We start from the raw sequence: 14,781 nt of genomic DNA, 5'->3' as shown, positions 1-14,781 counted from the left end.
ATTTCTGACCCAGTTACGACAGTGTGTGCTTTTGGAAAACATATCAGAAAAAGAAGGCTATTTAGGGCTGGAAACAGTATCATGCACAGTCTTAGTGTGAATTGTTGTCATTATGCAGCAGTTTCTTTTCTGCTAATGTCATCTGGCCCCGTCAGCAGCCCAACAATCGACCCAAAGAATGTTCTGGTGAGACTCTGGCACCCCTGGGGTGCCAGTGAGGCTGATACAAAGAGCGCCTGTGATGTGTGTCTTGTGCCCCCTCCCGCAGCGGCTTCACCATTGAGCTGGCCTCTGCGTTCACAGTGGTGATCGCCTCCAACGTCGGGCTTCCTGTCAGCACCACACACTGCAAGGTGGGTCTGGCCTCGGGCTGCTGGGCTCAGTCCACAGTCGCCGAGCGAGTGGAGAAAAGCCGTCAGCGCTTGGTGTATGCTTGTTTGTGAAAACAGTCGTCTCGAGGTTTGCTGGGTCCGCTGGAGTGTTGCTGGACGTGGGCTGTCCCTCTCGACCCTCCGGGCTCGGCAGCATGACGCCTTCTGTCGTGCACACTTGGCCTTCTCAGTGCGTGCATGGCAAGAGCTCTCCCTCCTTCCATGTGTGCTTCACACTTTCCATTTGTCCTGTTTCTCTCTCGTTGTTTCCACAGTGGATTTTGCATTGAAGTCATGTGTACGCTAACCATATTCGTAGGCTCACACGGGGGCATGGCACCCAGTTCCAGCCAGTGCAGGGGACTGGGCGTTGACAGTGGAAGTAGACTAAGCAGAAATCATCTCAATGGAAGTGTAAGACTTGGTTGTTTCAGTTCTTTTTCCTTATGTGACTGGTCGAAATGACTCGATTGCCTTAGAGTCAATTCCAAAGGAGGGGTAATGCTGAATATCGATCACTGCCAAGTGCTCTAAAACTCAGGGCTGTGCAGGAGAGAATTCCTTAGAACAGGGGAATGTTGGAGCTGCAAGGAACCTGAAAGATGAAGGAAGAGGAAATGGTCCCAGTGAGTTTCCGGGAGTCCTCCAGGGTCACCCAGGGAGGAGCCAGGACTAGAACCCAGGTCTGCCCCTAAAACATACTCAGTGGGCTTTCTATATACAAAAATATTCACCAACTTCAACAAAGCAAAAGACACTTCAGATTTTTCCTAGGTTCTTTTGTTCGTGTCATTCAAGAAAAAACCATTTGTACCTGCTCTGTGTGAGGCACCATTCATTGTGGGCACCAGGAGCACCGCAGTGACCAAGGCAGAGACAGCCATCCACATTCACACACAGTTTAAAAACACCAACCAATGTGTTTATTATAAACAAATACCACTACATGTGAATGGCTTAGTGCTTCAAATATTAAAATGACAGGTGGCGTTTATGGGAATATTTTAAGTAGACCAGCTGACGAATCTGGAGCCTCGTGGCATGGAGAATCAGCCTCATTGGAAAGAGGCTTTTTGTTTCCTTGTTTTTTCCTTTTTTGCTACAGTATATAGAAAACCTGCAGTTTCCAGAAATTTTTATTATAAAAATCACTGCCACTTACTGAGTGCTTGGGAAATGCCAAGTGCTATGTTTAGGGCTTCATACATGTGCAACAGATACACCACTCAACCCCCACAGCAACCCTATGAAATTGGTAGTTATTCCCAATTTACAGATGAGAAAACTGAGGACTCCCGAGTTAGGTCACTCTCCCAAGATCATACGTTAAGCATGTGCTAGAGCCAGGATTCAGACGTTGACCTCATGCTCTGTGCCTCCTGCTTGTTACAGTGATCCTGGTAATGGTAACCAACCACAGCTAAGACGTGCGGGGCAGGTGCTCTCTGTGGGTAGCGTGTTAAGTGCCCTGTGAATATGAACCCATTTAATCCTCCCAAGAACCTTTGGAGGTGAGTGCTAAGGTGACCTCAGTTTTAGCAATGAGGAAACTGAAGATAGCGAGGTTAAGTAACTCACCCAAGCTCACATGACCAGTGAGGGGCCCAACTGAGGTCCCGCACCCAGCAGGGTGCCCCCGCCCTGCTTTCCGTGCCCTGCCCCCCACGCCTGGCAGGTGCAAAGAAGGAAGGCAGGAAAAATGCGCTGCGTTCCTGCCATTTTGTCACTGTTACTGTTCTGATTCCAGTGATGTAAAAGTTACAAAAGAAGCACATGTTCATTGAAATATTTCAAACAGTACAGAACTCGGTGGAATGGAAAGTGACCCTTACTCCGCATCAACTTCAATTCACTGGTGTGTGGGAGCAGAGAGGAAATGCCTCTTACTAAATATATTTTTCTCCCAAAGAAATAGGCTTTGAACTTTTCTGCAGGCATGAAGAGTCTTTGGGGCTGCTTTTAAATAAATGTTACTGTCTTCTTAATGATTAACCCTGCACATAAGCAAGCCTAGTGAAGGCCACCTCTTTCCCACCAGTTGAAAGATCTCTTGAAAAACCAAGTTTGGTTTTCCTGGGCTGTTACCTAACGCTATCAGAAGTCTAACCTATGCAGAATGTATGAAGTGTTATAACGGACAATACTTCTTTTGCTAATAACACTAAACTTTATAATACTACTTACAGAAATAGATGAAAAGTATTAAGTGCCCATAAAAACCTACACTCTTATGTCATTTCCCCAATATTTATATTTATACTATAATGAAGAGATGCACGTAAGGGATTTATATCCAGTTTGTACAGGACCTTCATGAACAAATGTGTATGTCATCATTATCCTAAAATATCCATACAAATCATGTGATAGGCTTTGTTTCCTTAGCGCTGACGATAAATAGAGTTAGGCTAGCTCGCGGGAGACTTAAAATAAGTCTCCTTAACACAAGACCACAGTCGATGTCAGCTATCAAATAGACAGGAGCCAGACCTCAACTCAGATTCTCACCAGTCTGGCCACTGTCACTGAGGGTGGACTGACAGAAAAAGCCCAGAGCTAATCGCTGCAGTAGCTTAAGTCAGGGTCCTGGCTTTCCAGTCCTCACTGCGGGGTGCAAAGCCTGGGTGGTGAGGCGCTGGGACGAGCTTGCACCTGCCGTCCAGCCGAGCGCCCACCCTCCCGCAGTGCCAGTCTGTGTGTGGTAGCCCGCGCAGCAGGTGCGGGCGGAAATATGAGAGATACGACGTGGCGTTAGGAACAAGGCCCCGTGTGGGTGACACCATGATTCTGGAAACATTCAAAGGGTGCTGACATCTGCGTAAAGTCATAACTGAATGCCATTGTGTTTTTTCAGGAATAATCACACCGCCTGTTCGGTTTTTCCAGCTCTCTGCTTCCTGTCCTATCTGCTTGTTAGGTTTCTTGCTTAGAGCCACCTTCTGCAGAAGGGGGGCAAAAGTTAGGAACTTGGCAGGAAAAGATGGAAAGTATTGCTGAAAATACACTTTTGAATGTTTCTGGGTACATTTTATTCATTCATGCTTTTTTTTTCTAAGTGTACATAGCTGAGGGCATAGTCTAAATTTAATTTAATTTAAAACACAAACCTCCATTAAGTGATCCAGATGTTAGCCAAATACATAATTTAGAAAAGGATAATTAGAAAAATCATATTACCCAGAACAGTATACTGTATTAGGGTAATCATATATTTCAGAAGGCGTAGGTAAGACAAATTTTGCTTTCTATAAATCTTTCAGTGTTACACATGTTTGTATTTTACATCAGAGGGTTCAATTCATTAGATATTTTCCTGGGACATTACCTCTGGCTAAAGTTAAAAGCCTTAATTAAAAAAATAGAAACAACTCTTGAAAATAAAAGTATACACAGTTGTATGTTTCAGCAACTTGAATTGTTCTTCCCTTCTGTGAGCCTTGATCTGCTGTGGTCTCCAGCCAGGGCCACCGCAGACAGGGGCCACTGTGGAGCACATTTGTGAGCTTTTTAACAGTGATTCAGAGTGGTGTTATCCAAAACGGGCTGGTTTGGGATGATTCTTTTTTGTGAATTACCCACATTGTTCATCTATATTGATGACATAGCCTTTGCATTTGGAAGTGCTTTTAGGAAACACTACTGATTTTAAAAGTTAGTATTATAATTTCTAATTTAATTTTCTGATTCTTGCTCTTTGGTTCCCCTGCTCCTCAATAATTCTATTGCTCTTGGTGCCTATGATGGCCTTAATCTGGAAACACATTTAGCTTACTAAGAGGGAGGTTACAACACAGCAATGAATAATACAAACGAAAGACAATCAGTAGTGAAGACAGTACTCTGGGTCCCTTGTGATCCATATAATATAACAACTAAAAAGATAAGGCAAAAGCCACTAGAACTTAAAAATTAATATGTCTAAGTGTGTGACAGATGAAGAAGACAAAAATTATTTAAGAATATAAAAGATTTGGGGCACCTGGGTGGCTCAGTCGTTGAGTGTCTGCCTTCGGCTCAGGTCATGATCCCAGGGTCTGAGATCGAGCCCCACATCGGGCTTCCTGCTCAGCGGGGAGTCTGCTTCTCCCTCTGCCTGCCGCTCCCCCTGCTTGTGCTCTCTCTCTCTGTCAAATAAATAAAGTTTAAAAAAATAATATAAAAGATTTGAGGGACACCTGGGTGGCTCAGTCAGTTGAGCACCTGACTCTTGATTTTGGCTCAGGTCATGATCTTGGGGGTCATGGGATCAAGACCCCCACATCGGGCTCTGTGCTCAGCAGGGAGTCTGCTTGAGATTCGCTCTCTCTCCCTCACCCCCTCCCCCCACTCACGCACGTGCACCCTCTCTCTAAAATAAATTTTTGGGGATGCCTGGGTGGCTCAGTTGGTTAAGTGTCTGCCTTCAGCTCAGGGCATGATCACAGGGTCCTGGGATCGAGTCCCACATCGGGCTCTCTGCTCAGTGGGAGGCCTGCTTCTCCCTCTCCCTCTGCTGCTCCCCTTGCTTGTGTGCTCTCCCTTTCTCTGTCAAATGAATAAATAAAATCTTTTAAAATAAATAAATAATTTAAAAGAATATAAAAGATTTGAATAATAGATTTTGAGCGGTATAATAAATATGTATCAAAGTTTTACCCTGCTAATCATATACGACTTTTTGTCAAGTATCATCAAGCCTTTATCAAAATAAATTCAGAAGGCCATGATAAAAATCACTTTAAAATTTATAAAATAAGAACAGAAGTTGTGCTGAACACACTAATCACAATGAAATTAAAGTATAAATTTATTATGTGTTGAAAAAGGGAAGTATCCCCTTGGGTAGTTTTAAGTGCTCTTTTTAAGTAACAGTTGAATCAGGCAGTTTTAAAAAAATTAAAATGATAGCTTTCTTTAAAAAAATGTGTGTGTCTATGTGTGTGTGGAGATACATGGAAAAACCTTTGGCAGCCAGTTAGACTCAGTTGAAAAGTCCTGTCTTTGAATGGTTTAATTGAGCAAGGGGAAAATAAAAGAGCTAGACATTCAAATTAGGATTTTTTAAAAGGTGCAGAACAATTAAAACTCTGAGCAAACTAAGAAAGGTGTAGTAATTATAAAAGCAAAATAAATTTTAAAAAAATACTAAAGGGGAGAGAGAGAGAAAAGTGGTTACTAATAAAATAATATCAAATCACATCAGGGAAAAAAGGGAATTAAGTTAGGGGAAAGACATTATAACAACAGATAGAGAAGGGCATTTTTAAGTTATACAAGAAACCACGAAGCTGTATGCTAAGGAATTTGAAAATTTATGTAAAATGAATTATTTTCTGCAAAAAGTATACATGACAAATAAATATTGACAAAGAAGTAGGAAAAAGTGGAAAATCTGACCAGAGCCAGAGGAAGAAATTAAGGACGATCTCCAAAAACAATTCTTCTCATCTGAAAAAGCAAAAAGGAGGGGGCACAGCTGATTGCAGTTCTAGATGGATTCATTAGATAATCTCTTCCATTGTATTTATTTTTTTAAAGATTTACTAATTTTTTTTAAAGATTTTATTTATTTGAGAGAGAGCACGAGTGGGGAGGGGCAGAGGGAGAGGGAGAAGCAGGCTCCCCGCTGAGCAGGGAACCCAATGCAGGGCTGGATCCCAGGACCCCGGGATCATGACCTGAGCCAAAAGCAGATGCTTAACTGACTGAGCCACCCAAGCCCCCCCCCCGGAGATTTATTTATTCATTTGAGAGAGCGTGCATACACACAAGACAACAGAGGGGCAGAGGGAGAGAGAAAACCTCAAGCAGACTCCCTGCTCAGTGCAGAGCCCAACTCAGGGCTTGATTTCACAACCCCAAGATCATGACCTGAGCCGAAACCTAGAGTTGGACGCTCAACCAGCTGAGCCATTCAGGCCCCCTGTAACCTCTTCCACTTTAAAAGAATAATTTTCATGTTACGTAAACTTTCTACAGTGTAGGAAAAAAACAAAATAGAACAGGAAACTCTTCATTTTGTTCTATAAAGCATATACTGAATAAGTATATACTGAATAAAACCTGATTTAAAACATGACAACAAAAGCTGTATTTACATATGAATATTGGTATAAAACTTAAGGAGCTAATAAATGACATGAACGATTTTAGAACATTTCAGCAGGGTCAAATTGATTTTCCAGATTACTAGAAAACAGGCTCTGAACAGGGCAGGGTTTATCCACTGCCTGCACCTACACAGGGCTGGCCCCTCATAAGTGCTCAACAGATAGGTGTTGAGTGAATCCCAAGAAGGGTGTTCTGACATCTTCAAAATAATGCGGTTCATCAGTCCATTAAAAAACAGCATATGAGGATGGGCAGAAGACATGAACAGACATTCCTCCAAAGAAGACATCCAAATGGCCAACAGGCACATGAAAAAGTGCTCAACATCGCTCGGCATCAGGGAAATCCAAATCAAAACCTCAATGAGATACCATCTCACACCCGTCAGAATGGCTAAAATTAACAAGTCAGGGAACGACAGATGTTGGCGGGGATGTGGAGAAAGGGGAACCCTCCTACACTGTTGGTGGGAATGCAAGCTGGTGCAACCCCTCTGGAAAACAGTATGGAGGTTCCTCAAACAGTTGAAATTAGAGCTACCGTTCGATCCAGCAATTGCACTACTGGGTATTTACCACAAAGATACAAATGTAGGGACCCGAAGGGGTACGTGTACCCCAATGTTTATAGCAGCAATGTCCACCATAGCCAAACTGTGGAAAGAGCCAAGATGCCCATCAACAGATGAATGGATAAAGAAGATGTGGTATATAGACACATTGGAATATTATGCAGCCATCAAAAGGAATGAGATCTTGCCATTTGCAACGACGTGGATGGAACTGGAGGGTGTTATGCTGAGTGAAATAAGTCTTTCTCTGAGAAAGACATGTATCACATGACCTCACTGATATGAGGAATTCTTAATCTCAGGAAACAAACTGAGGGTTGCTGGAGTGGTTGGGGGTGGGAGGGATGGGGTGGCTGGGTGATAGACATTGGGGAGGGTATGTGCTACGGTGAGTGCTGTGAATTGTGCAAGACTGTTGAATCACAGTTCTGTACTTCTGAAACAAATAACGCAACATATTTTAAGAAAAAAGAAAAAGAAGAAGATAACAGGAGAGGAAGAAAAGGGGAGTATGTCAGAGGGGGAGACGAACCATGAGAGATGATGGACTCTGAAAAACAAACTGAGGGTTCTAGAGGGGAGGGGGGTAGGGGGATGGGTTAGCCTGGTGATGGGTATTGAGGAGGGCACGTTCTGCATGGAGCACTGGGTGTTATGAACAAACAATGAATCATGGAACACTGCACCAAAAACTAATGATGTAATATATGGTGATTAACATAACAATAAAAAAATTAAAAATAAAAAACAACATATGAGGGTGCCTGGGTGGCTCAGTTGTTAAGCGTCTGCCTTCGGCTCAGGTCATGATCCTGGGATCCTGGGATCGAGTCCCGCATCGGGCTCCCTGCTCTGCGGGAGGCCTGCTTCTCTCTCTCCCACTCCCCCTGCTTGTGTTCCTGCTCTCGCTATGTCTCTCTCTCTGTCAAATAAATAAAATCTTAAAAAAAAAAAAACATGATCATCTACTGGCATATATGCCAAAAAGACATTTGATAAAATTCAGCATGTGTCTCTAAAACACTGCTAGAATTCAGTAAAAATGACCCAGCCCACCATAAAAATACAGAACTCTAGAGCTTGTCTGTCAGCAATAGTCAGTACAAAAATGTATTAAAACAAGAACACCTCCAGAATTACAGCAAAAAGCTATTTCAGAATAATCCTGATAAATGCAAGTGGTATATATGAAAAAGGCACAAAACTTTGCACAGACGTGAAAGAAGACCGGCAAATGAGACAGACTGTGTTATTGGATGGGAAAACTAAATTTTATAAAGATATGAGTTCCCTGCGGGGCACTTGCCTGGCTCAATTGGTGGAGCACACGACTCTTGATCTCCGGGTCGTGAGTTCAAGCCCCCGTTGGGTGTAGAGATTACTTTAAAAAAAAAAAATCTTAAAAAAAAGATATTATGTTCCCCGCAAATACAACCCCAACCAAATTTTTATTCTAACTTTACAAAAGGAGACTAAGGTGAATTTGGTAGGTTAAGTTAGCGAGAATATAAAATCTAAAAAGAAAAGTAATGAGGAGGGACTAGTCTTACCCAAGAGAAAGTTGAAAATACATGGAGGCAGGGCTACAGTGTGGACGGGGACAGTTTCAGTTGGGGAAGATGACAAAGTTCTGGAGAGGAATGGTGCTCATGGTTGCAAAACAATGTGAAAATACTTTATGCCACTCAATTGTACACTTAAAAATGGCTAAAATGATCGATGTTATTTTATATGTATTTAAATACGTATTTATACAATGAAAAAAAATCTGATATTTCTATAAAACAGTAGATAGGCCAGAGATAGAACCTACAATATACGAGCAATATAGTTTGATGATGTTGGGTAAGTGACGTGGGATAGCTGGTTGTCACTCGAGAAAAACAAAATTAGACACACAACTCTCAAAAAATATATCTGATGGTCTAACTAGCATTTTAAAAACTTTTTTTTTTTACAATCCATTGCCATCTTTTATTTAATTTGATAATTATGTAGTTTAGCACAACCCACAAGAAGAGACATGGTGCTTGTTGAGCCTTTTTGGATTTTGAAGGCAATATTTGCCATATTTGGGTGTGATGCTATGGCCCATTTACCTGGCTACCCATTAGGAGTAAGATTCAGAGTATAAACTACTCAGCAGCAGTTCCCAAACTCAGAAGCAATTTTAAAATTTAGAATAAAATAGAGTCTTATTTTAGAAAATGTATAGTAAAATAGAATTAAATATTTATCAAGTATTCAAGGACAAATCACAGGAGAAGAGCGCAGCATATTTTATTGTATGGAATTGGAAACTTGAAACAAAGCAAAATAGTGAATTGAGAAAATATTTGCATTAAATAAGAGTTAATATCATCATTCAATGAAGACCACACATAAATAAATAAAGGGACACATTTAGATTCCAAATGGGCAAAGTACATGGAGAGACAATTTTATATAGAGTAAAGACTAGAGGGGCGCCTGGGTGGCTCAGTTGTTAAGCATCTGCCTTCGGCTCCCGTCATGGTCCCAGGGTCCTGGGATCGAGCCCCGCATCGGTCTCCCTGCTCTGTGGGAAGCCTGCTTCTTCCTCTCCCACTCCCCCTGCTTGTGTTCCTGCTCTCGCTGTGTCTCTCTGTGGAATAAATAAATAAAATCTTTAAAAAAAAAGACTAGAGAGAGTACAATTGGATAAATAAAAGTAAGTTCAGCCTTAGGAGTAATTAAAGATATGCAAACTAAAGCAACAGTAACACATGTTTTTGTTGATTGGTTAACAAAAAAGAAAAATTTGCAGGATTATTACAGTGTAGCAAAATTCACAGATTATGGATGATCTTGTACATTTACAACTGTTTATAAAACTATTTGGCAGTATGTATTAAGATCCTCTTCTTCCTCCAAGCAGCATTGCATCTGATACATGCAACGGAGTTGGTAAATTACCATGTTGCAACCATTGGAGTAAAGACGGGATGGCTGAGTCTTTAGCTCAAGGGGAGAGGGAGGTGGATGAGGGGCAGGATATTTTAATAGTATGAAAATGTTTCTTCATAGAGTGTGGCAAAGGGTTAAAAACTGGTGAATTTGGGTCAAGGGTGTGTGGAGTTCTTACAACTTTTCTCTAAGTTTCAAATCATTTTAAGATGTTTTTTAAATGCTCCCTTTAAGTTGTTGAATCACTATTGTACACCTGAAATTAATATAACCCTGTATGTTAACTATACTAGAATTAAAATAAAATAACAAAACTAAATAAATGCCCCCTTTAATAATCCATTTCAGGGAATATTATTTTTTAAAGCCCAAATATAAGCTATATGAATACATCAATCATGGAACTATTTTTTTTAAGATTTTATTTATTTATGTTTGCAAGAGAAAGAGAGCACAAGCGTGGGGGTGGGGCAGAGGGAGAAGCAGGCTCCCCACTGAGCAGGGAGCCCAATGTAGGGCTCAATCCCAGGTCCCTGAGATCACAATCTGAGCTGAAGGCAGACGCTTAGCTGACTGAGCCACCCAGGCGTCCTGGAAATATTTTTAATAGGGAAAAATTGGAAGCAACCTGGAAGTGGTTAAATTAAGGTGCATCCATCCACCTAAAGGGTGTGCCATTTTTCATGATAATCATAAAGGCTGTGAGCACTATGGGAATATGCCTGTAATATAATGTTAATTTTTTTAAGGAAAGGAAATAGTGTGCCCTATTATTTACAAATAAAAGTATATTGATAAAAAATACAAGAAAGGAATATAAAATAGGACGGTAGTGGGGGTCTGGGTAATTGTCCATCTCTCCTAGTACATAAACTTGCTATAATATTATTCTAACTTTATGCTTTTTTAAAAAAAAGATTTTATTTGAGAGAGAGAGAGCATAAGTGGGGGGTTGTGGAGGGGAGGAGCAGAAGGAGAGGGAGAAGCAGACTCCCCAGTGAGCAGGGAACCCAATTCAGGACCTGACATCATGACCTGAGCTGAAGGCAGACATGTAACCAACTGAGCCACCCGGGCACCCCTGACCTGTATGCTTTTTAAAAAAGTTTTCCAAGAAAGGAAGAGGGCATGATAAAATGGAAACTTGAACGTGTCCTCCTTAAGGGAATCCAGGACAACCAAGGGGGCACTAAAGAGGATATGCTCCGGAGAGACAGTGTGTAACAGGAGCTAGAGTTTGTGAACTTGACCGTATTTGAGGACCAAAAGAAACTAGCTGATCCTTATGCAGTAGGAAAATCTTGATTGTCATGTTTTAGGAACTGCTAAACAGGATTATCAGGTTGATACAGGGTACTGGTTACAGCCAAAGACTTTAAATACAATAATCACTTTGAAGGCCTCCCCTACGGGTTAGTTAGTTGCTGTCCTAGAGATGTTGGTCAGTCAGGGCTTGGGTTGACAGAGTGTTAGATTAACTGCCTTTCAACATACTGCTGTTTTTGGGGTTCCAGTTTGTGTCCATAAACAATCTAATGTGTTGGATTTTATTTTTTTTTTTTTTTTTGTGGTTAGACCCTGGTTGTTATTTGAACCTCACTGGCCCCTGATGATTCTGGAGTATTTGAGGGTTAGTAGAAACAGAGCCTATTTTATGGAGATCCTAAAACTCCAGCTCACAGATGGGCATTCTGTTGAACTCTGAGCCCCACCAGAGCCTGAGTGAGGCATGAGATGTTACAGGAGTTGTACTTTCTTATGATTTTCATTTTTAGGATACTTGAAGCTGAGTCTTTTTTCCTTTTTAAACTTTCAACAAACCATAAAATGAATGGTGAGTGTTTAGAAAGATTTGAATCCATGTTAACATTGTGATTTTCAAGTATCTGTACCTGTCATTTTGTGAGGCATGAGTGACAGTTCAGATCCAATAATATTTATGCTCCTTTTTATCTTACTTAGTTTACTTTACTGTTTGCTTTTTCACTTCCCTTCACACTAGCTAAAGTACAAAGATGGCCAGGCAGCTTGAGAGAGAGGAGAAAACCAGTTTAAAATCAAGAGGCCTGAGTTCTAGTCTGCAGGCTGCTGTGATTAACGGTACCTCCTTGTGCCCCCGGATCCTCTCGGGAACTGTTTTATCCTCTGTAAACGAATGATGTGAATTGGATATCCTCAAAGGTCTTCTCCAGCTCCAACATTTATGATGCTGTTTTTCTAAGAGAAGGGCACATTAAAGCAGGTTCATATGTTGTGTTAAACAGTAGCCTACCTGCGGAATATTTAAGACAAGTTATAGTTTATAAGGTGCAGAGAGAAGAGAAGACATATAATTGGCTAACGTTCCACTCAAATAGAGCAGAATATACGTGGAAAAGTATATCGGAACTATATCTGAGTAGAATAATCTTAAAGTAATTATACCTAAAATCTAAATTATTTTAAAAACTTTTAACAAATTGAGGGGAAAGAATTGGTAATTTTATAATGCAGTTTACGTCTGAGATTAGCCAGTTTACAATGGTTGAATGTAGAGTCTATGTCTCACCTTTATATTTGCGGGCCTCCATTTTCACTTTGAAATGTCTGTGCTCCCACAGGTGGGCTCGGTGGTGGCCGTGGGCTGGATCCGCTCCCGGAAGGCCGTGGACTGGCGCCTCTTCCGGAACATCTTTGTGGCCTGGTTTGTGACTGTTCCCGTGGCTGGGTTGTTCAGTGCTGCTATCATGGCTCTCCTCATGTACGGGATCCTTCCATATGTGTGATTTGTCTGCTTCCACCCAGCGCACGAGGGGTAGTCTGGTGTGGGGACGTGGGGGGGGCGTGTGGCATGCGTCCTGCCCATGCACAGGCTGTCCCCCACCAGCTTCTCTGTGTCCCTTTCCTAAGGTTCCGAACCACACTGCTCACCTACACTGTAGAGAGTCATCCTCCAGAGCTAACTTAACTACTGTACATAATCATGTGCATTAAACTGGTATCGTGGTGACATAACGTGGTGCGGTTACTTATCTGTTAAATATATATTGTATACATAGAATACATAGCATTATTTCAGACATACTCAAAATGGGAGTGGAGATATATATTGCCTAGAATTCAATGTTCAACAAATCTTTGTATGTCATGATTTCAGTGGCAAATTTTAAGAACCTTTTAAAAGTAAAGTGTAGATTGGAAAGTGATGTTTTCCCCATTGAATATACTGTAAGATAAGCGAGAATTGGGATGGATGATGCCCATTTGGGCAGGTGTAGGTCCATGGGTGTGCTCTTGAATAATACTAGGGTAGGAGTTCACAAGTGCTTTCACTGAGGAATCTGTTCATATACTGTGTATTGATTCTGTAATATATCATAATTGCTTCTGTAAATACTTAAAACTGTAATTTTTTAATGGTGTGCTTCCCTATACTTTTTTGATCAGAGAATTTTGGAAAGTACCAAAGAAGCAGGGGAATAGTTTGCCAGTATTATATTTTCATATTGTCTGTCTCCCCTTCTCATTAATCCTACCATTAACCTATGCTGTAGGGAGACCGCCAGGCTCCGGCCTGCCCCTCAGCAGTGCAGATACTGAAACACCAGCCCCCCACAACCCAGCCCCCAGCATGTGCGGGGCCTCCTTCGGGTCCCCTACCCCACCCCACCCCCACTGCCGCCACATGCCAGATACTGGTGAACCCCGCAGTGGCCCTTCATCGTCGTCCGTGTAGAGAGTGTACGTATGTAAGGATGCGTGATCAAGCACCACATATCAAGTCCAGTTTAAATTTTCACCCCTCTTCTCCCCCTGCAGCCTGAAGAACAGAATTCTTGTCTCAGACACTAAGGCGAGTGATTTGACATTCTAGAAATTCAGGAGCAGGGAGAGTTGAAATATTAGACAATACACTGGATTTGAGGATTTCCTTGAGGCCTTTACTAAGCTGAACATCTTGATGCTCTACTGTAGTCCCATTGGATTCTTTTTTGATAGCGGGAGGGAGGAAGTATGACTAATGTTAGAGCCTGAAACTATGGAAATGCTGCTAAAATTTTTATATTGACAAACGTTTTCTTGGTACTTCATTGTGATTTTTTCATTAATCAACCACATTAAATTTATAATAAAAAATGCCCCTCAACGTTTGCCTCTTGTTTTTTTCTAAATATCTATGTTTTCTGTTCAGTTTCCACAAAAATAAAAGCTACACAATTTACTTCTATTTTTCCAATAACTTTCTTATTTTACTACTATTATATGTTTGTACACAAAATACACATGAGCAAGAGAAGGAAGAAATGACGGACACAGCCCAGCATCCTGAAATCCCTACTGTTAGTACACACACGTTGATTCTTCAGCAAAGAACTGATAACAGGGTGTGTTATCAGTGTGTGAACTTAGCCAGCCTCTTGGCGGGGGGGGGGGGGGGGGGGGGGGCGTTCACACGTCCAGGGCTAAGGGCCTGGCGGAAAAATGCACGGCCTCTTTCTTCTAGGCTCAAGCAGCCCCCCACACACCTGCTTGGAGCTTCAGAAGCCACTCCTGCAGCCTCTGCCTCAGGGCTCTCAAGCTCCATTTCCTTCTGGAATGAGGAAGGGGACAGAGATGAGGGACACTGACCAGGTGTGAAAAGTGCTTCATCTCCACAAAGAAATTTGCTTTCTCTGATTTTTAAAATGGCATTCTAGGCCTTTCATGTCCCCACTATTGATAAAACCATAGATTCAAGAACAAGTTCGATTTCCTCCTAAATTTATGAGAAGAGTAAGAGCAAAACAGCGCCAGCTTGCAAGCAGCGTCCTGGGAGAAGGGCTGTGGGAGGAGCAAAGACCCGGG

The 14,781-nt window shown here is 41.8% G+C and overlaps 1 protein-coding gene across 3 annotated transcripts in view; it reads left to right on the top strand.

The window, feature by feature from the left end:
• The window catches only part of SLC20A2 (solute carrier family 20 member 2), a 104,733-nt gene extending 90,650 nt beyond the window's left edge, over positions 1–14,083 (top strand). For 2 of the 3 annotated variants that reach the window (XM_028124057.2, XM_028124058.2), the window contains exons 10-11: positions 269–353; positions 12,558–14,083. In XM_028124057.2, coding sequence (XP_027979858.1) covers positions 269–353; positions 12,558–12,722 — 250 coding nt within the window. In that variant the 3' untranslated portion in view covers positions 12,723–14,083. Of the gene's footprint in view, positions 1–118; positions 354–12,557 lie in introns of those variants that run through there. The other variant, XM_088020977.1, reaches the window with a different exon arrangement.
• The last annotated feature ends 698 nt before the right edge of the window (positions 14,084–14,781 follow it).

Source organism: Eumetopias jubatus, unplaced genomic scaffold (genome assembly GCF_037043125.1).
Source record: "Eumetopias jubatus isolate StellerSeaLion01/CBP00866 unplaced genomic scaffold, mEumJub1_p1.0 scaffold_2, whole genome shotgun sequence".
NCBI lineage: Eukaryota > Metazoa > Chordata > Mammalia > Carnivora > Otariidae > Eumetopias > Eumetopias jubatus.
Note: the sequence above shows the minus strand (reverse complement) of the source record. Positions and strands in the feature narration are given on the sequence as shown.